Source organism: Micromys minutus (assembly GCF_963924665.1).
Source record: "Micromys minutus genome assembly, chromosome: 29".
NCBI classification, from domain to species: Eukaryota; Metazoa; Chordata; class Mammalia; order Rodentia; family Muridae; genus Micromys; species Micromys minutus.
The window spans coordinates 35,670,720-35,691,833 of NC_137964.1; the positions used below are offsets into that span (position 1 = coordinate 35,670,720).

The following is a 21,114-nucleotide window of genomic DNA, read 5'->3' on the forward strand; positions in this document are numbered from 1 at the left end:
CCCAGGTCGTCTGCAGGAGCAGCCGGGGCTCTTAACCACCAAGCCCTCTCCCCAGCCATGTGTGTGTGTCCTTTCTTTTAATATTTAATATCTCCAATCAGCTGCTGGGTTTCGGGCCCCCTCCTTTGGTGTTTCTCTGTCTCCTTCAAACCCCACTCCCTGGTTTGTCCCTCTGAGTGCTTGCTTGGTAGCTCTACCTCTTTGCAGTGTTTTTCTTGGGAGCGCCTCTGAAGGTTTCAAGTGTTCTTCCCAGTTTGAAGTCTACGTGGAGCTAATGGCAGAGCGTTCCCTGTGAGGTCCCAGCGCTCCTGCAGCCTTGGATGCACCTGCTACCTCCTGCTGCAGTCCTTGCTGCAGCTGCCACACTATTACGGTACCTGCATTATTTTTAAATATAGTATTATATTTGTGTTTTAAACAGCCACCTTAATCACTTAAGAGGAAAACAATGTCTTGTTTATCCGCGTATTTACAATCTCTGGCACTTGCTTTCCCTCCTAAATACCTGAGCCTCCATATGGTATCATTTTCCGTCTGTCCAAAGCCTCTACTCAATATTTCTTACAGCTCCCCGCCAGTGATGTGCTCCTCACAGAGGTTCAGCTGAAGTACGCTGAGTTTGCTTTCATTCCCTTTAATCTGTTTGTTTCTCTCACTGTTTTTCTTGTCCATCTGTCTGTCTGAGTTTGAGACTGGACTTGCTCTGAAGTCCTGGGTGAGCCTGGCCTGCTGGGAGTTGGGATTATAGGTACATGTACACAGTTTACCTTGGTTCTTGAGAAATAGCTTTGCTGGATACAGCTTTCTGGGTTGATGGGATTTTACTGTTTCTTTTAGCACACACCTTTAATCCCAGCACTTGGGAGGCAGAGACAGAGGCAGGTGGATCACTGTGAGTTTGAGGCCAGCCTGGTCTATGTAGTGAGTTCAGGACCAGCCAAGGTTAAAGAGTAAGACCTTGCTTTAACCCCACAACCCTGCCAAATGTCTCCCTAGTGTTTTTGACCCCCTTTGTTTCTGATAAAAAGTCAGTGGAAACACTTTCTTATTTTCTTGACTGCTTCTGAGGTTTCCTGTAAGGCCAGCTGAACCAGCTGGATTACAGTAAATCCAGATAAGGCTTTTAAATGTTCTTTCTTCCAGTTTCTGAAAATGCATTTATCAGATTATCTATCCTGTATACATGCATGCAAACATGTATTATGTGTGTATGTATGTATATATTAATTTATCTAATGTTCCATCAAATGTAAGCAATTTGTAGCTATTTTTCAGATATTTTGATATCTTGACCCATTCATTAGGCTTTGTACCCAGGAGACCCAGACCACAATTCCTGTTTTTCTTCTTTCTCTATTCATAGGTTTGAAATTTTCTGTCAAAATTTACCAAGCCAGGGCCGAGGAAATGAATCTATGGGCAAAATGTTTAGGGCACAAGTGTGTGAGGGCAGGAGTTTGGATCCCCAGTGCCTGTGTGGCTCTCAGTATCCAAGGCAGCCCTGCCATGAGCATCATCCCAGTGGTTAGGAGGCAGAGGGCAGAGCCTGAGTCTGGGCAGGCAGGCTAGCTAGAGGAGCCAGATCAGATCCATGAGTCTGGGCAGGCAGGCTAGCTAGAGGAACCAGATCAGATCCATGAGTCTGGGTTCATGAGAGAGTCTGCCTCTGCCTGTAAGATGCTGTCAACCTCTGGACACTATACACATGTGCACCCACACCCATGCCTGCACAGCGAATACACACAAGAAAGCACCGAGTATCCTGCCATCTCATATGGCCCATCGGGGATTCAGAGATCAATCCAGGTGCCCGTCAGACCCCTCACCCCATGTTAATCATTCATGAGCAGGACTAGAACGCTGCCAAGCCCCCCGGGGACCTAGCTCTGGGGTGATGGGCTTGCATGACTACACCCACACTCCTCACCAAGCCACTCAGCAGCCCAGTGTTTTGATTACTGATTTTTTTCTATATGGTGCTAGGAATTGAAATGTGGGCCTCATGCGCATTTGATAGACAACTGGCCACTAAGCTCTACCCAATGGTTTAGAATTAGACAATGGACCAAAGAACACGACAGTGATCTTAATTTCCAGTTCAGTGAGAGTGGAAACAAGATAGGAGCCATGTAAGACCCTCACGTGACCGCACTGACAAGAGGGGCGTAGCCAGTGGGCTACGTTCTGAGCTTGGGTAGACAAAGCGAGGACGCAGGTGAGGGGGAAAGAAATATTACCCAAAGCACAAGCAGAAACTAGTGGAATAACAAACACACAGCCAAGGGACTAATGAGAGCAGAGTGCACCTTTTAAAAGCTGGTAGATTTTCAACCAGAATGATCTAGAAAACTGTGTATGAGGGACGGGTACAGCGTGTGTCCCCTTATGAGTGATAGAGGCCACATCCGCACAGGGCCTTTCTGTGTTACAAGACTAATAAAGAAGTTACGAAGGACTTTAGATCCCTGATTCAATGACTCAGATAATCTAGAAAACACAACTTACCAAAGGTAATACAATGTGAAAAGGGAAATCTGCATAGTCAAGACACGGTTTCTCCACAATGGCCAGGGCCTCTGCCCGCTGTGCCTCTCCTCCCTCATGTCATAACTGCCAGGCTTCTGCATTCAAGCACAGTCATGACCAGTCTTCATGCCAGTCTGCCCATCCTCTGGCCTGGCCTGAGGGCTGATGCGTACCCCTCAGACCCACCGACCTTTCTCTCACATGCTCTTCACCATGGAGGCCGCTCCATTTTTGGCCAAATCTCAACTCTGGGGATGGGTCTAAACTTTGTGATAGGCTTCCAGGTTGTCCCACCTCCAGGCTCTCCCTCCCAGAAATTTCATGGCAACACATCACTATGTGGCCTTTTAGGGACTAGAAGCAGGTAAGAGTGCATGATGTAATCTATAAACTACTGTCAGGTATGAGAAGAAGCAGAGTCACGAGGGCAAGTAGATGAGCCCTAATGTTCTAAGTGCACATTGTTTCCCCAGCTATATTATTAGCTCTTCAAAAGCACAAAGCTTTCTGGGGTGCCAACATCCTTTAAATAAATTACACAGGACGGATCACACAGTAAGGAGTCAGTCGATCCTGATCACTGATGCAGTGAACACAGACAGCCAAGAACTAGTCACTTCAGTTCTTGGCATACTTTTCCAGATGCCCCATGCAGTTACCCACAGGTAACTATGAATACATCCCCAGTGAAAATACAGGACTGGGGGTGTGTGTGACTAAGGGTACAGTCTTACGTGTGGACTCAGTAGATGACCACATTGTGTCCTGCAAGCCTAGAGTCTCGCTCTGGTCTTAAGACCCTCTTCAGAGCCACCCGAGAACCTGCAGGCCCTACAGCATCGGCCACAGCGTGGGCTTTACAGAGGATCTGTTGGAAGCAGCCGAGGTTGGGCGAAGGACAGGGAAGCTAACATGGCGTTAGTGGAGATGGGGAGATGCCAGCAGCATCTGAAGCTCATGAGGTACCAGTGTGGTCACCTTCCCACCCCTCCCCCACCCACCACTCGAACTCACGAATGGCCAGAAGGCTGTCTCAGCAATGAACTCAACCTACACATCCAAACACAAATGCATCTCACGTCACAGACTCACAAAAGTGCTCAGTTTCCAGTTATGCATGGGCCTCCCGCCAGCCCTCACATTAAAATATCCTGATAGCAACTGAATTCCAAACCAACGGTAGGCACATCTTCACTGTACATCTTTCACAAAATGATTCTACATTTATACAAAGACTATCAACATTATTTTTGAATACACGTAATTATGAGGGAAAAGATACATGGTGGACTAATTCACCAACTAGAGTTGTCCCTGTTGTATTTTCCTCAGACCCTTAAATTGTACAGCTTCTTGTCAGCCCTGTGTGCCTCTCTCTGTTAAAAGAGGCAGTCTGTCCTCTGGATGGGCTGTACGAGCGTGTGCTCATGTGTGTCTGTGTGTGTGTGTGTGTGTGTGTGTGTGTGTGTGTGTGTGTGTATGTGCATGCATGATTCCCTCCACTTCAGGGCTTTGATTCTCAGGGCACAGAAGAGACAATGTGCTTTACAGTAAGCAGGCTTGGGGGTATAGCTGAAGGAAAGACAAAAAATTAATTCTTTGGAGCAAAAACGCACAAGCTCCCCAAAAAGACCATGTGCAGCCTAGGCCGCTGGCCCAGGGTCCCAACAGCAGGCCCTTACCCAGGTTGGAGGATGCGCGGCCCTCCGCCGCCCGGTCCTTGAGGTCCTCGGCGATGCTCAGCTGCTGCTCATGATACTGCCTTGCCCTCTCCAGGTCCTGCATGCACCGGGCTGCATGGCCCAAGCCAGCGTAAGCTCGCATCTCAATGGGCTTCTCCATCAGCTCCTGCGCCAGCTCCAGCACACAGTTGTGGTAGGACATGGCCTTGTCAAAGTTCCTCCGGTAGTGGTAGGCGCTGCCCAGGTTGCTGTAGGCACGGGCCTCCTCGCGTTTGCTCCCCAGGTCCTTGGCTATTCGAAGGTGCTGTTCATGGCACTGCACCGCGTTCTCAAAGTCGCCCATGGCGATGTACACAGCTCCCATGTTCCCGAGTTCTCGGGCTTCAGAAAGGTCGTCTTTGGACTGCTTGGCGAGAAGAACACACTGCTTGTGGCTAGCCAGAGCATTCGGGTAGTCCCCGATGGCTGTGTACACGTGACCTAGACTGCTCAGGGCCGAGGACGCTGCCTGCAAGAGGAAAGACAAGGCCAGGATGAGAACAACCAGAAAATGGCTTTGGTTTGTTTCAGCAGTGTGTCTGGGACGGTCACTCCAGGAGGCCACACACACACACAGAACTTCTAGAAAGCACATGTCACAGAAACAGGTGGCTTTTCACGGAGCTCTCACCTGAAACCCCTAACAATCACTGTTACTGCAGCCTGTTAACATGCACTGGTCCTGTGATTGACGGAACCTCAGAACGGTCAGCATGGGGTGCTGAAGGACCCCTGTGGCTCTGTGCCTAGTTCATATCTCTCTCCCAAAGTTCTCCGGCTCAGGCAAAACTCCAGCTTTCCGTTACCTTCTCAAGTCTTGGGGCAATGGCCTCTCAGGACAGAGAAGGGCTGCCTGCCCAGGTCTACACATGACGCACAGCAGTCACCTATATCAAATCTCCAGGGTCTTAATGGGACTGGCGGTGTACTCAGCAGTGGAGCCCTCATCTAGCAGGCACAAAGCCCTGACTGAGTTCAATCCCTGCCACAGGAAAAGGGAAAAGGCTGAAACCAGAGGTCTGAGTTAAAAACAATTCTGCCCATATAGTGCACCACAGGCACAGAGCAGACGGAAAACTGTAGCATCAAAGAAGAGAAAGGCTATGGCTTTCCCACCTCCTACCGGGTGCACGTAGTCAGACTCAAGCGCTGGTCTCTGAAATGTGTGTGCAGAGATAAAGGGGGTCATGTTGGGCCTTCCCTTCTCTTTATTCTCAGGCTCTGGAGTGGGCTTCCCTCCTCTGCTTCATTTCCTGCCTGCCTGCAGCCATTTGGCATGTGGCCCCCTCTCTTCATGTTGCTTCCACCTCTGTAACATGAAGGACTGACCCTGGTCACAGGGGTCTCCAGCTAAAGAGCAACAGCCATGTGGTGCCACCCCTGTAGAGGAGGGGCCTTCCTTTATCAGACGTGTTCAGTCTGTGCCCTTACGAAGGCTTTTATTAATATTTCATAGACATGAGTGATGTGTTTTCCTGTTTCCTTTGCTTTCCTGAGGTAGCAGCTCCTGTTAACAAGGGCCATGACCGTTTCTACAGTGCTTTTGGGTGGCGTGCTTTGCCACGTGAACTGTTGTCTTTATCATGTGTTCTGACAAAGAAGTGAGAACAGAGACAATTCCAGGCATGTTTTACTCTGTTCCAGTTGGACCCTGGCTGAGGCAGCACTGATGTCACAAGGCAACATGCCACAGAGACAGTGGTGGCCCCAGGAGGCCACTCTGAGCCTCTGGGGGACAGAGGAGGGTGCTGCGCCAGCCACACACTGTACCACGGCTTTCTACTGCTTGAACTGCACCAGCAGCCCCCACACAGTCTTTTCTTCATTTGCTGTAGATCCTGGGCTCAGCCTCTTGTCTTCCTTTTCTATCCCTTCCTTTCTATCTGAACCCCACCCTTGAGGCCACTGCTTGGACTCTTACCCGCTGTGACTTGCTGTCCTTCTGGTAGGAAGCCCAGGCCCCTCTCGGGACAGCCAGGCAGCATAGGACCAGACACACTGAGCTCAGCTATTCGGGTACCCTACCTCTGAGTCTCCTTGTAGCAATTGAATAGCTCTGAGCCTTGGTTTCCAGACAGACATTTCTATCTTCCACAGCAAAAAGCCGGGAGCTGAATGTTTTCAAATGTGGCCCTGAGCCCCCTGTCAAATGTGTAATCCATAAATAATTCACTAGCTAGCCTCACAGGATAGATCTGGTTGGAGGCAATGAGCCCTTAAACACTGCACACACAGATTGATAAGGCTCCGGCAGCCGCAACACCCCAGGTGCCACTGTGCTTGGAAACTTCTGGTTTATGGCGAGTCCAAGGGTGGGCCCAGAGATCTGCGCTTCTGGTTCTTCCTTTCTCTAGATGCCGGGAAAACACAGGAGCTTCCTCACGGAAGCTCTCTGGGCTTGAGAACAACCAGGCACCTCCCTCCAAGGTGTGGGGATAGAGAGAGGAATATCAGCCCTTCGCTGTCAGTCTCCCCTTAGTGTGCAGAGCTGCCAGGCAGGACTGTCCCCGGCCGTGTCCTGCCAGCCGACATCTCTAGGTAGCACTGTGTGATGTTGGAGACATGTACCATGACTCAGCACTGGATACGTGTCAGGCATTTCACCTCATCCCGTCTTCTGGGATCATAAAAATGGTGCTAATCACAACACCATACACACTAGGAAGGGCTGGGCCGGGATCCAACAGGGCAAAGCCTGGTCGTACCACAGTACATGGTGCGGTGCTCTGTGAACTCACAGCCAAGGAGGCGGCCGCTGCAAGCATCGGTAATGGTGACAAACATCTATATCCCTGTCACTGTCACAGGAATATAGTCTAGTGTTGCACAGTCCCCGGGCAAACAGCGTGTGTTTGAAATGAATCACTTGTCTTTGTTTCTACTCCTGAAGAATAAGGGTGAATCTGAAACTGTTTCAGGTCGTTAGGGGGGTACAAAGGCCCCTGTCACCTGGGAATGGCAGGCCCACGGCACACAGGCGCAATGGTGTACAGAGGTTCCCGCTGCCTTTGTATATTGATCTCTCTGCAGTTTCTGTGCCAGGAAAGCAGCAGCTGTTTCCCGCAGAGGGCACATCTGAGAACATCTGTATCTGAATACTGAAATGCACACAGAAAGCATCACTAACAGACTGTTTGGCAGAAGACGACAATGGTTTTCTTTTCCTATGTGATAGAAATAAACCGTGTTTTTGCCAAAGCACAGGTCTCAGCTACAGGCTCGGGCACGGGGCCAGCCACCCTGTCACCCTGACAAGCATTGTGAGGCCAGAGCTAGAGTTGGGAATTTATTCACACATCAACCCATTTTCCAGGGTTTTGAGTTTGAGAAATAAAGTAAGGTTTGAACTATCTAAACTAGAGCCACACCAGTGACACGGACAGTAAACACGGTCTGACCATGTACGTGTTTCCTCCTGTCTCCTGTGTGTTTCCCTTACTCTGTGCATTTTTCATAGTGGTTATATTTTGCACAGTTACCTAAGGAATATTCGGTGTGCTTACCAATTGATTAATTGCATGCACTTGGGGAAATGGGGATTGTATTTGCAGTTAGTCGCAGAAATATTGATTTTCCCTTTTACTACCTAAATCCACATGTATGAGGTATTCCCTGACAGCTCAGTGCTCATAAACCCTGGTCCTTGGTTAAGTACCAAATCCCAGGAAAGTAAGTAAGTAGTAAGACAGACAGGCTCTGGAGTCAGACATATAACCCTGGGTTCACCACCACTACCACAAGGAGACCGACATATTGTTACTTTGTAAGGCTTGGGAAGCTCGGGTCAGGGCTTGGCTCATCCTTAAACTTGTAGGTTTTAGTTTCTTTTTAACTACAACATACTTGGTATAAGTAATTTCAGAGAAGTGGTAAAAGAGGGCCAGGAGATACATCACAAAACCCTGCCATCAGTCACCACGGCTACCAAGACAGCAGAAGCAGCTGGACCCTGACACAGGCAGTGCCCAGATCACTGTGCTGCAAATATCTGCCCTGACTTTAGGGACGGCTGTGTCACCTCCCGTGACTGTGACTGAACAACACCCGACATCAGCAGCTGAGGGAAGGAAGGGTTAGTTTTGGCTTAAGGTTCGAGAGATGAGAGGTGAGGGCACATTGCATCTGGAGTCAGGAAGCAGAGAGCGGGCAGGAAGTGGAGTCAGGCCCGCCCCAGTGACCCGCTCCTTCCAGTCAGGCTCCATTTCCTCTGGCTCTACAACCTCCCAGATAACAGCCCCGTGATTCCAGCCCTTAGGTGGCCGGCACACGAGATTTAATAGCTTGGAGTTCACAAGGAAGGCCTTACCTCCAAACCAAAGTAACACAGCCAAAGGCTTTCAAGCAGTTAACGGTTAAACGGTGGCGTTTATGAGGCCATGCAAGGCTAAACTGTTTGTCTGTAAAGCCACAAAAAGACACAGATGAAACCAGATATGCACGAGTCGCTGGAAGAGGCCAGCCAGAAACGTTCCTTCGTGCCTGCATTCCTTTGGGGCCAGGCAAGCTTCAGAGTAAAGAAGTTCTAGGGGACAGTGAGTGTTGGCACATCAGGTGGAGCACAGGGACCTTCAGACACCGAGACCGTTCTGCATGATACAATAGCAGACATGTAATATTTACGTTTACAGCACAGAGCGAACCCTACTGTAAATGTCAACGTCAGCCAACAGTGTATCAACACCGGCTCACCGTTTATGAGATACAGACCTTACAGATGTCAGTGGAGGGAAGTGGGAGGTGACTGTGTGCGAACTCTGTTTCCTCAGCTTTCTGCTCTAAAATAAGGCCAGTAATTGATCGGTAAATAAATAAGTATAAATAAGTAAATAGATAAAGCTTCCCCCCTTGGGGGTGGGTGGGTCATTCCAGGAAACAGAAATAGCCCCACAGAGGCATGAAGATGTGTGGGCTGAGCCAGGGAGAGCAGGTAGGCTGAGTCTGTGCCTAGCGTGGACAACCAAGGCTTTCCCCACACACAGCTTCATCTGATCTTGTCACACCTGACATGTGGTGAGACAAGTGTGTGCACAGAGGTGTGACATCCCAGAAATACTAGTGATGCTGCGGGGCATCACTCGGCAATGCCAGTCCTGGCATCTGCAGGTCAAGCTCCACACGGAAGGCCAGGCACATGGGGCAGCGGCGTCTGTATTTCCCCACACAGAAGAAGAGCCATAGGATAAGAACAGTGCTAACTAAAATGGCGGCCACTCGTGGTTTGGTGCAGTCTAAGTACTGACCAAGGGCAGTCCTTGGGTCACCTCTCCTGTGCCTATGTGAAGTTGACTGGAGGTGGTTGTGCACCAACCTCAGCTAACTAACACACTCGATTGTCTCCTGGGAAATGGAGGCATTTGTAAGATCAGGGCACATATCGCCACATCCATTCTTCTGTGGTTACAAATAGTTCCATCTAAACTGGTCCGCAAGTAGGAAGCATGGCAGCATGAACAAAACACTGGCTCATCTGTAATGGACACAGGGCACAAGAAAGGAAGCTCTGCTTTAAGCCACAGAGATACCGGGATTGCTCATTACCTACTGCATAACCCTGGCTCCTGACTAATACTCTGAGCATAAATCAGCAACTTTACCCTCCAGGAGACATCCTTGTGAGAGTCAGCTATGAAAACTATCTGGCGGCCCAGTTATGTGCCAGCCACAGAAGCTTCTGCAATGGAACTTTAGTCCTTTTTATAGAACAACCACATTTGAGAGGAGCCAGGCACCTAAATCAGCCTTAGTTAATCTTTTCAACCCTGTGTGAATCTAGATGCAAAGGTCACCTGGGCTTCTCCAAGTCACGGGTCTGCTTCAGGAGAATCGATAGCTACCAAGGCCCAAACCTGCAGACTGAGCCCCATTCTTCTGGGCTGTGTTCTTAAATGACGTGTGCATCTTATTTATTAATACATTAAGACTTAAGCAGCCACCCTGAATCAGCGCCCGGGGTAATAAAGTGATTCTTACGAGGGGTTGATGATGGCCACGGCTCCTGGGCGAACGTTCACTCAGTGCTTGGAGACACTTGGACAGAGTCACTGTCACTTCCTCCATCAGTGCCCATGAATCTACCCAATGACTACTCCATGACAAAACCTGTCCAGAACTCAGCGCCCCGCCAGGCGGCTGTCGTGGCTTTATTTTAAAGAAAGCATCAAGCTAGCAATGCCATACTTCCCTCTTTTGTGCCACTGAGAAGCTGATGGTTAGACCACAAGCTTCCCTTTTAATAGCCAGATTATAAAAATATGTAGCCACTGCCCTGGCTTCAGCCAGTGAGCTGACCCGAAGAAGCCCCACATCAAGTATGGCAGCTCCGGCTTCTATGCACACTTCTTGGAAGGAAGTAGACGAATGAATGAGACACAAACGTGAGCAGTTAAAATCTAAGGATCACAGTGAAAATGCTTCCTAGACGGGGTCTCGGAGGATTAAGAGCAGACTGCCGAGGAGAGAAGAAGCTAAACTAAGCTGGACCAACCACATAAACGGAGGCATGTGAGAGCAACAGTCATTTTCACACTGACCGTGGCCCACGATTGGTGTCAGATTTATTCATAGTCAATCAAACCAGACAGTCCCAAACTGTAAACCTCGGTTTGGAGGGGTGTTACTCAGTTATTGTATAGACAGTATGCAGATCTGACTGGCTTTCCAGCACAGTAGTTGGTTTGAGTCTATTCTCTGAGCTCACAGGGTCATTAGTAATAGTTACAGCCTCTCCATGGTAACCCGGCAGCCAGAAGACTTTCATAAAAATTATTTTTATCCAAATTATATTAGGGTTGAAAGAATAATATAATGTCACAAAGATCTATTACCTAGGCGTAAGAGCTTCTATCATAGGTGATGAATTATTTATAATGGCCGGCATTATACGGCAATGTTTTCAAACGAAGGATTTGTAAATGTCCTTTGCAGATGCAAATGAACGGATTAATAAGGAAACAAGCTTTCTGATGTGAGAAGCCTGGATGACAGATTAGCTATTAAGAGCAATTTATAGGTCATAAGATACGAAAGCTGGCAAGAGACACTGCCACTGTCGGCTCTAGTAAAACTGCATCTGGTTTCCCAGGGGTTTCCCGCTAGACATTTTAATTACACCAGAAAACTGCCAGAATTTATAATGATTTCATCTTTAGAAAACTTGATGCCCTGTGCAAACTTGACACCACGCATCATGTGTGCCACGGTTGAGAGCCGACAACTCCTGAAATGGCAGAGTGACCTGACTCGTGGTGTCACCTCAGAGTTCCCAGGGCTTCCGCTCCTGCTTCCTCACCGCGGCTCCTCTGTAGCCAGCCTATGATAGGAGGAGCACACAATAATTCTCTGTTGCTCTTTACCACAATGACCGTCAAGGCCGACACCTGGAGCTGTGGTGGCTGGTGGGACGAGGTTAGTAGAGTGGGGGTAGACACCAGAGAGCCCTGTCTTGGAGGAGCTTCCCATGACAGAGTTCGCTGGAGCATGGTGTTTTCGGTTCCGTGCCATCGCTGCCAGACACTCCGCACTTCAGTGGCTATAAAACGCTGTTTCGTAGGGTTGGAATGTAACGGATCACCTCCAAAGGCAGCGTTTACACCAGGTCATAAAGCCTGGCTTTGGCGGGGTGAGATAGAGGAATGCGGAGGAAGACAGATGGAAAACATGCATGTACAAGAGTGTCCCGCAAAGGGACAGCTTGTATGCAGATGCTGGGGATAACAGGAGACCTGTAAATTGAGTGGAAAAGGACCCTCAAGGATCCGGAGATATGTACTGGAGTTAAACAACCGAGAACTGCTTCCATCCGTGAAGGACCATTACCACACTCTCCCACTAGAAAGGGTGGGTTGTAACAGTTGCCGAGACTGTATGAAACGCACAACTTCCGGACACTTGGGAGCAAAGATGGCAGCCTCAGCTCTGAGTGCTCGCTTACTGCAGCAGACTCATCCTCTTTCCGTGTGGGGAATGGGGATTCCAAACCCACAAGCCAGGGCAAGAGACTGCCCAGTCTACTAGTCAGGTGTCACCTAACCATCCTAGCTGAAAGAACGTGGGATCTGAATGACTGAAGGTCTAGCTGTTGTAATAGACTTGCTCTGAGATTAAAGGTGCGTACCACCACTGTCTGGCAAATTTAAATATTTTTTTAAAATAATGTGACTGTTAACAAATGAGGTTTGAAATATTAATATTTAAAATGCATGGTTTCATCCTCTAAAATATTCACTGCTATTTAGTGACAAAGTTAAATTCTGACAACTTTAATGGAACTTTTTACACAGCTGGTAATTCTGTCAGCTGAGCTGTCTAGGATGGGCACGGAGCAGTGTGCATCCCGGGCGCCAGTCTCATCCTGACAGGACACACAGTCCCCTGCCAGGCTCACTCTGTCTCTACAAAACATTGGGAAATGGTGCACACTTCTTGGGACAATGATAGCTTCATATTTAAAGGGCTTGGGATTGGGCCGGGCTCACAGGTGTGTTCGGTCACAGTGAACCAACACCAAGACCGAGCAAATGTTAATGTCACAAGCTTATGTTGGCTTAGTCTGCTTCAAACGTTCAAAGAGTAAACGGACCTAGACAGCACTGTCCTGACCTCTCTCTCCACCAGCGGAGACGTCCGAAAACCACCGTTTCCTCCACGTGGCGACTGCCTTCATTTGCTGGTACACAGTTACTTGGCACACAAACACATAACTACTCATCTTTTGGAAATCTCCAAAGGAATAAGACACTGTACAGAGGTCTGAAAGTTGAGCACAGAAATGTCAATAAAGACTAATTACAATTTTAATCTAGACTCTAAACTTGTTTTATTTTGGCTTATCATAAAGTATGTAGAATGACATTAAACAGGTTATATTGTTAGATAAATTTTCTTTTCTCCTTTTGTTTGTTTTGACTTTCGAGACAGGGTTTCTCTACATATCTATCCCTGGCTGTCCTGGAACTCACACTATAACTGTAGACCAGGTTGGCCTCAAACTCAGATCTGCCTGCTTCTGCCTCCCAGGTGCTGGGATTAAGGATGTGTACCACCACCGCCTGGTAGATAATTTTTTTCTAACTACAATTTTAATCAAATTATTTGTCAAGTTACTTTAAATTTTTGGTGGCATGCTTGTTTTTGAGTGTTATATTTCAAAGAAAATATGTTCTACTATAAAAAAAGTGTCCAGTTTTTGTTCTGTTTTGTTTTTGCCTGTCTGAGGCAGGGCCTCTCTCTGTAGCCCTGGCTGGTCTAAAAATGACTAGTATTTTTATTTTAACACAGTACGACATGAGCTATGCAAAGGAGCCTCCCACAGACACACTGGAACACAGCATTTGTCCTGGGGTGGTCGGCCATCTCTGTCACTTGGAGTCTTGCAGGATGACTGACACAGCAGCTGCTCAGCAAACATCCAGGATGACCAGAAGCCACGGAGTTTGGTGAGAAAGGCATGACCGATCCTGCAGCGCCCTACAGCTCACATTCTCAAGCAGAACTCAGCTCATGTTCTGTGTTCCCTGTGGTTAGAAACAGCTGCTCTGCCGGCACGAGACTGGTTCCTCCTTGTCCCTCCTGCTCCTCTCGGCCAGTCGGTGGGACTCCTGTGAGTTTTGAAATCTACTTGCTGAGATGCACGTTATTGCCGCGCTGTTCTCTGCAGTGTTATCTGTGTGTGTCCTAGCCCACACACCTGATGTATCTGACGGCTCCCAGAAAAGCCTCCTCAGTCACTGCAGTTACAGCCACCGTTCTAAGCAACTCACCAGTGGCTTCCAACCAGCACACCAGGCTGTGAATCTAGGGGCTCAAATGCACACTGACGGGTGTGTGCTCTCAGGGCCCCACAAAAAGGAGGAACTGGGTCAACTCCCACAATGGCAGGCCCATTTCCAGGAGGTTCCAGTCAATGTACCACAGTATTAGACAGGCACGGTGAGAAATCAGTTTTATGGAAGCCTCGGGGGTCTCTTTCCGAAACATTCTTTAAGGGAGCAAGTGGAGTATCTTCTCTGGGTCAGTGGTGGGAAAGGGAGGGAGGCAATGGCTGCGCCACAGACAGAGGAGGAGCTGGCAAGGTGAGCAGGGGAGGAGGGCACTGAGGGCTCCACGCAGTGGGTGCAGCCCTGCTCTACTCCGACTCCCAAGAGAGGAGCACCCCAGGGATGAGTGTGCACTCTGTCATCCTCATCACACCCAACTTACAGTTCAGAAGAGGGGAAGGGAGGGGGTGAGGGGGGCAAGAGGGCAGTAAGTGTGTTTCTCATGTAAGATGCTTCAAATGGCAGCGGTAGTGTGGTCAGAGCCTACGAGGGTGGTCAGAGTGTAGGGGGAGCAGGAAGTCAGGAAGTGAGCATGGGAGAGTCAAACTAATCCATGTCTAACCAGGAACTCAAAATACAGGCTGGGAAGGAAAGGAAAAATAGAACACTGGTCTGTCCATTGGGAGGATGGCTGGCTAGTGTTGAGCTGTGAGATCCACAGCGTCATGTCATGATCATGGAGTCTTAACTGCATTTAAAGAGTTCTCAGAAAGGACATTCTTTATGTGCATCAGTGTTTTGACTGCATGTAATGCACACATGTATACTGTGTGTGTGCCTAGTCACACACAGGTCAGTGCCTGCCTGTGTGCATACAGGCCAAGAGAGGGCATCAAATACCCTGGAATTTTGTAAGCTGTTATGTGGGTGCTGGGAAATAAACCCAGGTTTTTTGCAAGAATCACATGTGCTCTTAAGTGCTGAGCTATCTTTCTAGCCTTTAAATAGTTCTTTAATTAAAAAAAAAAAAAACACTTTGGTTATTATTATACCTAATTTTCAGGTCTAGGTGTGATAAACCTAAACTTGTGAACTGACAGCTAAAAAAAAAAAGACATGCCTTTCCAACTTCTCTGTGTGTGAGCATGTTCATGTGTGTGTGTGTGTGTGTGTGTGTGTGTGTGTGTGTGTGTGTGTGTGTGCATGCATGTGTGTATGCATATGTATATGTGTCAGTGCAGGACTCTGACTCTCCTAAAAGTGAAGTTGCAGGCAGCTGTGACTCACCCAGTGGGTGCTTGGGCGCTGGGAACTGAAGCTGAGTCCCCTGCAGAGCAGTGTAGACTCATACTGACCATACCATCTTCCCCAGTCCCAGAGTCTCCTCCCAGAATGCCCAGGCGGACTGAGATTCCCCTAGTGTGCTTTGTCTCATGCCTTCCCTTTCACAAGATGAACAGTGGTCCTCGAACTTCCCACAAGTACCATCAGAGAAAGAACCGAGTGAATGGGGCATTTAATACATGTTGGGTACTTGAGAGAAAAGCATTGATTACGTCTGCTGGGGGATGTCAAGGGCGTACTTCAGGGGCTCGGGGACGAGTGGGGGAGATGTATTCATCTCTGGATTATAACACTCTCTGCATAACAATGCCCACTCTGTATGAATGCCAGCCACGTTCAGAGGCCAGCCCACTGTGGCGGCAGGGTCTAGGCCGGCATTTTACATCACAGAGCACCAAGACAGTCAGCCATGGTGGTGATGGTAGAGCTGGCCAGGGCTACTCTTAGCTTATTAAGGGCTCTCTCCATTCCCAGGACGACTGAATGTGTTTACACTCTCTTTATGAAGAAGTGTGAATTCATCTCTCTGTATCCTCACTGGAATCCAGGCTTGGATGAGACAGAATCTCAAAGTGGTTTGAATTTGCTTTCCCAGATGACAAGGACGTTGAACACTTTAAAAAAATATTTGTTGGTCATTTGTACAAGCGTTCAGCTCCTTAGACTGTTACTAATTGGCAATTTGAGGTTGTGTTGTGTTTTGTTTTATGTTTAGTTATTGCAGATTTGCGTGCGCGTGCGCGCACACACACACACACACACACACACACACATGCGTGCACACACACACACACACACACACACACACACACACACTCTATGGATATCAAGCCCCTGTCTGAGGTTTGACTTGTCTCCCATTCTGGCTCTCTCTACTCAGATGATGACAGGTTCTTTACCTTCATGGAATCCCGTTGCTCCCTGGGACTGTGTCCTGTGCTCTGTCCTGACCAGGAGACTCTGGCCTGCGCCTGTGTCTTGAAATGCACCCCCTCTGCTTTCCTCTGCAGTTTCAGCTTGTAAATTAAGACCTGGGTCCATTTTGGATGGATTTTTGTTCAGGATGAGCGACATGGACGGAAACATAAGCAGCATGGAGGCCTTCCACAGAGCTGCTCCGCTGCCCAGTCAATCAGGCTCCATGGCCTACCTGGGCTCTTGCCTACCTATAAACACTCAGCCTGTTCTCTTAATGTCTGCTCCATTCCTCCTCTCAGGCATGGTTTGCTCTTTGGTTGTGCTTTTTTAAAATAACATTTGTTTCATACTTTAAAAGAGTTATTCACCTGGTGTGTGCACCTGCCTACCGTGGCATGTGTAGAAGTTGAGGGCAGCTTTGGGGACTCAGGACGTCAGGCTTGGGGCACAAGTATCTTTACCTGCTGAGCCATACCATCAGCCCCGGACTAGAACCAGGTTGAATACGGTTTGTTTGTTTCGAATAATGCCAACGGTTTCTTTAAAGCATTGGCTATGAGAGCCATAAAGACATAGAGCTCTGCTCATTAAATGGAAATAAAAATGTGGCTAAAATTTCACACAGCTCTTAAAGCAACATCAGGTAGACCAAAGCAAACAAACAAACAGAGATGTGGAAAATAAAGCTATAGGTAATTCTAATCAATATCTGAACTGAGACGGGGTTTCTTAAACTGAAAACAATAAAAAACGCAAAGGGGGACAAAACAAAGATAAGCCTATAAAAATGTTAACTTACTCAGGTCAGAACATGGAAAATACCACAAAGGAAACTAGATGGCAAACACTTTCCTGGAGGAAAAAAGCTGCTATGCACAAAGGGCCAGGAACAAGCATACACGATTCACTGAAGATATTTTGAAAACCCCAAAATATGGAAAAATTCAGAATAGGAAGTAAGAATCCATTTCATCTTCAAATACCAAAGCGAAGGAAAAAGTTCTGAGCAGATCAGCCACACTGGTGCTGCAGGGAGCCAGGGAAGGTTCAGAGCTGCTACACAGAACAACCCAAGGTCCTGGAAATGTCCTGGTAGAGCGATTTTCTTTCTAGACTCCAACCCAGTAATTTTCAGCAGGATTCTTGGCTGCAGGGCCCAATCCTGTGCCACCCCTTGAGCCACATCACCAAAAATGGCTCCTAGGAGAAAGCTGTGTTCCCCAGGTGGCTACCATTATCACACACAGGAACAGTGCAAAGGCTGGAAGGGATTGTCATAGGAAACTGTCACGACATGTGGGGACATGACTCCACTGTCAAAGAGCCAACTGGACAGCCATATTGCGGGACCCCCATGTAGTCACTTGTGATACCACGGTGCACACATCCTGGTGATTGGGAGAGTGCTCGCCGCTACTAGCACCGAAATCTTGGCTTGCAGATTTTAGCTCTTGCTCATGAGACATCCCAAGAAGGTGGAAATGGACAGGCTCCACACAGACAGATGACCTCACTCTCAGCCTGGAAGCAGAAGGAAACTCTCCCCTCATGATATGTTGTGCTGAACTGGGTCACAGCCACAGTCAGCTGCAAAGTGGGCACAGTTGTGCAGGTAGCGATGTGCAGATAAAGAAAATGTTCTTGGTAAACCAATAGTTCATTCTTTGTTGGAGACTTGAAAATATTGTTAAATAAAAAAAGTGGTTTAATACACTGACAGACAGACAGACAGACAGACACACACACACACACCCTGTACTTGCTATCTGTATGTGTGTGTGCATGTATATGTGCTTGTGTGTATATGCTCTTGTGTGCACTCCTGCATGTTCCTGCAGTGGTGTGAGTGTGTATGAAGGTCAGAGGTCGACACTGGGTGCTTTCCTCAATTACTCTCCTTGTATTTTGAGACAGTCTGTCACTGAACCTGTGCTCACCAATCATATAAACTAGCCGGCCCCCAAGCCTCTGTCTGCATTTATAGGTGCAGCATTTACAGGTGAGTGGACGGCGCTGTGCCTGGCCTTTTATCTGGGTTCCAGGGTCCGTACTCGGGTCCTCGGGGCTGGTGTGGCCATTTTCCCCAAATAGTTTTATTTAATAAAAAAGAGCAATCCCAGGATAATTTCTGTGGATAACCCAGCAATTCCAACTGCTAACACACCCACCAGAGATACACAGAGTCAGGTACGAAGCCAACAGAGCATCTGGAGTCACACCGATAAGATAGCATATGGGAAGTCCAAAGTCTGGCATGACTGTGTAGATGTGTGTTCATGTGTTCAAATGTATCAGTGTCTTTAAAGGCTGTCACTAAGAGGCAGCATGACCATCCAGACACTCCATGTTTTCACTGTACTTTGAGACCAGACTTAGATTTCTTTAAAACTCTCAGTTGCTCTGGCTTACCTACCTCTTGGGCATCTGCCCCGTCAGAGAATGAACATGCACTGGACTGGCTCACTGGCAAGCCAGGCACACCAGGTTGGACAGTGCCATCTCACTTAGCCAAGAGCACACAGTGAGTGACATCCAGGGCATCTGTCAGCACCAAAACTCATCACTGCAGAGAGCAGACTCTGCCACTGAGCACTGATGAATGGCAGCTGCGTGCATTGTACCACGGGCAAGGTGGGAGGCCAAGAAGGTGGAAGATGGCGGGGGACGGCTGAGAACAGAATACTGCTTACACCTGCCTAGGGACCGGGTTGCAGGGGGCAGAGGAGAGGAACAAAAGCAAGGAAGGCTGGGAACTTTCCAGGTGCTGAGAAAACTCCATACAATGGAAGCCAGAGATGTGACTTCTCTGTGGTGCCAGGTACAGCTGCAGCCACAGCTAACACCACGAAGGAGATGGGAGCCAGGTAGAAGGGCCTGGCTCACCACCTACATACAGGCAGGAAGAGTGTGGCCTGACCAGAAATGTCCTGGGCCTGGTGTGCAGAAAACGGATGCATAATAAGAAATTCTCAGGACACGGAGCTGCATGGCATTGATGCTGCATAGAGCCGCACACTACATGAGACAACCTGTTAATAACACCCACTGTGTGCTCAGCCACATGAGACAACCTATTAATAACACCTACTGTGTGCTCAGCACATGAGACAACCTGTTAATAACACCCACTGTATGCTCAGCAACACCCATGTCATATGGAGACAATCTGTTAATAACACCTACTGTGTGCTCAGCCACATGAGGCAACCTGTTAATAACACCCACTGTGTGCTCAGAAACACCCATGTCATATGGAAACAGCACAGTGGGCATGTGAAGAGACAAGACTCCATTTCACAGAATGAGCTGAGCTCAGGGAGGCTGACAGCTCTGTCCTTGATGACAGGTGGGGACACCAGGCTACGCAGATTTCAGAGCTCTAAGGTACCACACAGTCTGAGTGCATTAGTCACCGGAATCCTAGCTGCATGACTGTAGCTTAGAAACAGGAGAGATGGGGGAGATGGAAGGGTTCTCCCGGCTTCCTAGAAGTATGAGATCACAGCGGTCATAGGGAGAGCATAAAGTTATATAGTTATGAAAGTTATAAAAGATGTTGAATTTAGAGGCACTGCTGGCCAGAGGTCAGTGGCTTCCTCGCTGGTGAGGAGAGGAGGGACTTGATCAACCAAGTGTTCTAGCTCCTTCTCCAAAGCACACGGCACCCAAGCTCTCTTTGCTCTTTATCTTTCTAAGCACTTAAAATGCAGAGAACTAATATACCAGATAGCCGCGGTCCATTTTAACATACTTTAACATTCTCTCATATTTGCTTTGGAACACGAACACACTCCAGCAATAAAGGTCCCAGCTTGGACCGCTCCCTCTCCCTTTGCAGAGTTTCCCGGGAAACTCAATGTCTCCCACTCCCCTGAACATTTGCTATGACCACTGCACATTATGGGTCCGTAAGATCTGCCATGTTTCTGTGTGTTTTCTTTTCTATGTGAATGGTGACATGCTGCACACACCATTCTGCCAACTTAACTTTCTGCATCTGCCATCGGGCGTGGGGTTGCGCTGCTCTCGGACCACTCCCAGCGAGTTCCTGAACCTCCCTGAACCTTTTTATTTATTTTCTAAGATGAGGATAAAGAACTACCCCGCAGGTCTGTTGGAAGATATTAGAAGACAGCACAAAGCAAATATTTGATGAGTGCCGTTATCCGTCACGTAAGATAACACACTCACAACAGAAAGTAACTATTTTATGGGAACCTGTAGCATTCATATTGTTTAGGAAACCCGAATCTTAGAATAGCGTTAATGTCTCCCTACCCACCGTGCCTGACGTATTCATAAAAAGGAGCCATGATCTTTGCACACTGTTATGAACTCTCCAGCAAGGCTTTGCCTTATTTGTTTTAATGGCAGAATTAAACTCCTGATTCTCTGGTCACTGCTGAATGTTGTTCTATAAGCCTGTGACCGCTGCTCTAATTTGCCAAAGTCTTTGAAAGCCCAACCCCGTACCTAACCTCTGCTCTCCCCGTGATCACTGAGATCTCACACAATCCCAAAGGAGCATCATGGATACCTGTTAAGAGCTGGTGCTGTGTTCAGACTCAGGACCAGCAGCACTGTGTTTACATTGCCCACCCCACCTTGCTCCTCAGGGCTGATGCTGTGCCTCGGAACACCCCGACTATGTTTCTGTGTGTTTGCTTAAGGCAGAAGGAACTATGTATATTCACTGACATAATTTTAATGACTAGAGAACTGTTCAGACTAGTCCTTGTTTGTTTGTTGGTTTGTTTGTTTCCTTGCTTGATTGTTCTGTGAAACAGGATTTCTCTGTGTAGCCCTGGATGTCCTGGAACTCACTGTGTAGACCAGGCTGGCCTTGAACT

General features: G+C 48.1%; 1 protein-coding gene across 3 annotated transcripts in view; it reads right to left on the reverse strand.

Moving 5' to 3' along the window:
* The window catches only part of TTC28 (tetratricopeptide repeat domain 28), a 381,921-nt gene that overhangs the window by 88,944 nt on the left and 271,863 nt on the right, over positions 1-21,114 (reverse strand). For all 3 annotated transcript variants that reach the window (XM_080941079.1, XM_080941078.1, XM_080941080.1), the window contains one exon: positions 4,209-4,716. In XM_080941079.1, the coding sequence (XP_080797205.1) occupies positions 4,209-4,716 (508 nt within the window). The remainder of the gene's footprint in view (positions 1-4,208; positions 4,717-21,114) is intronic.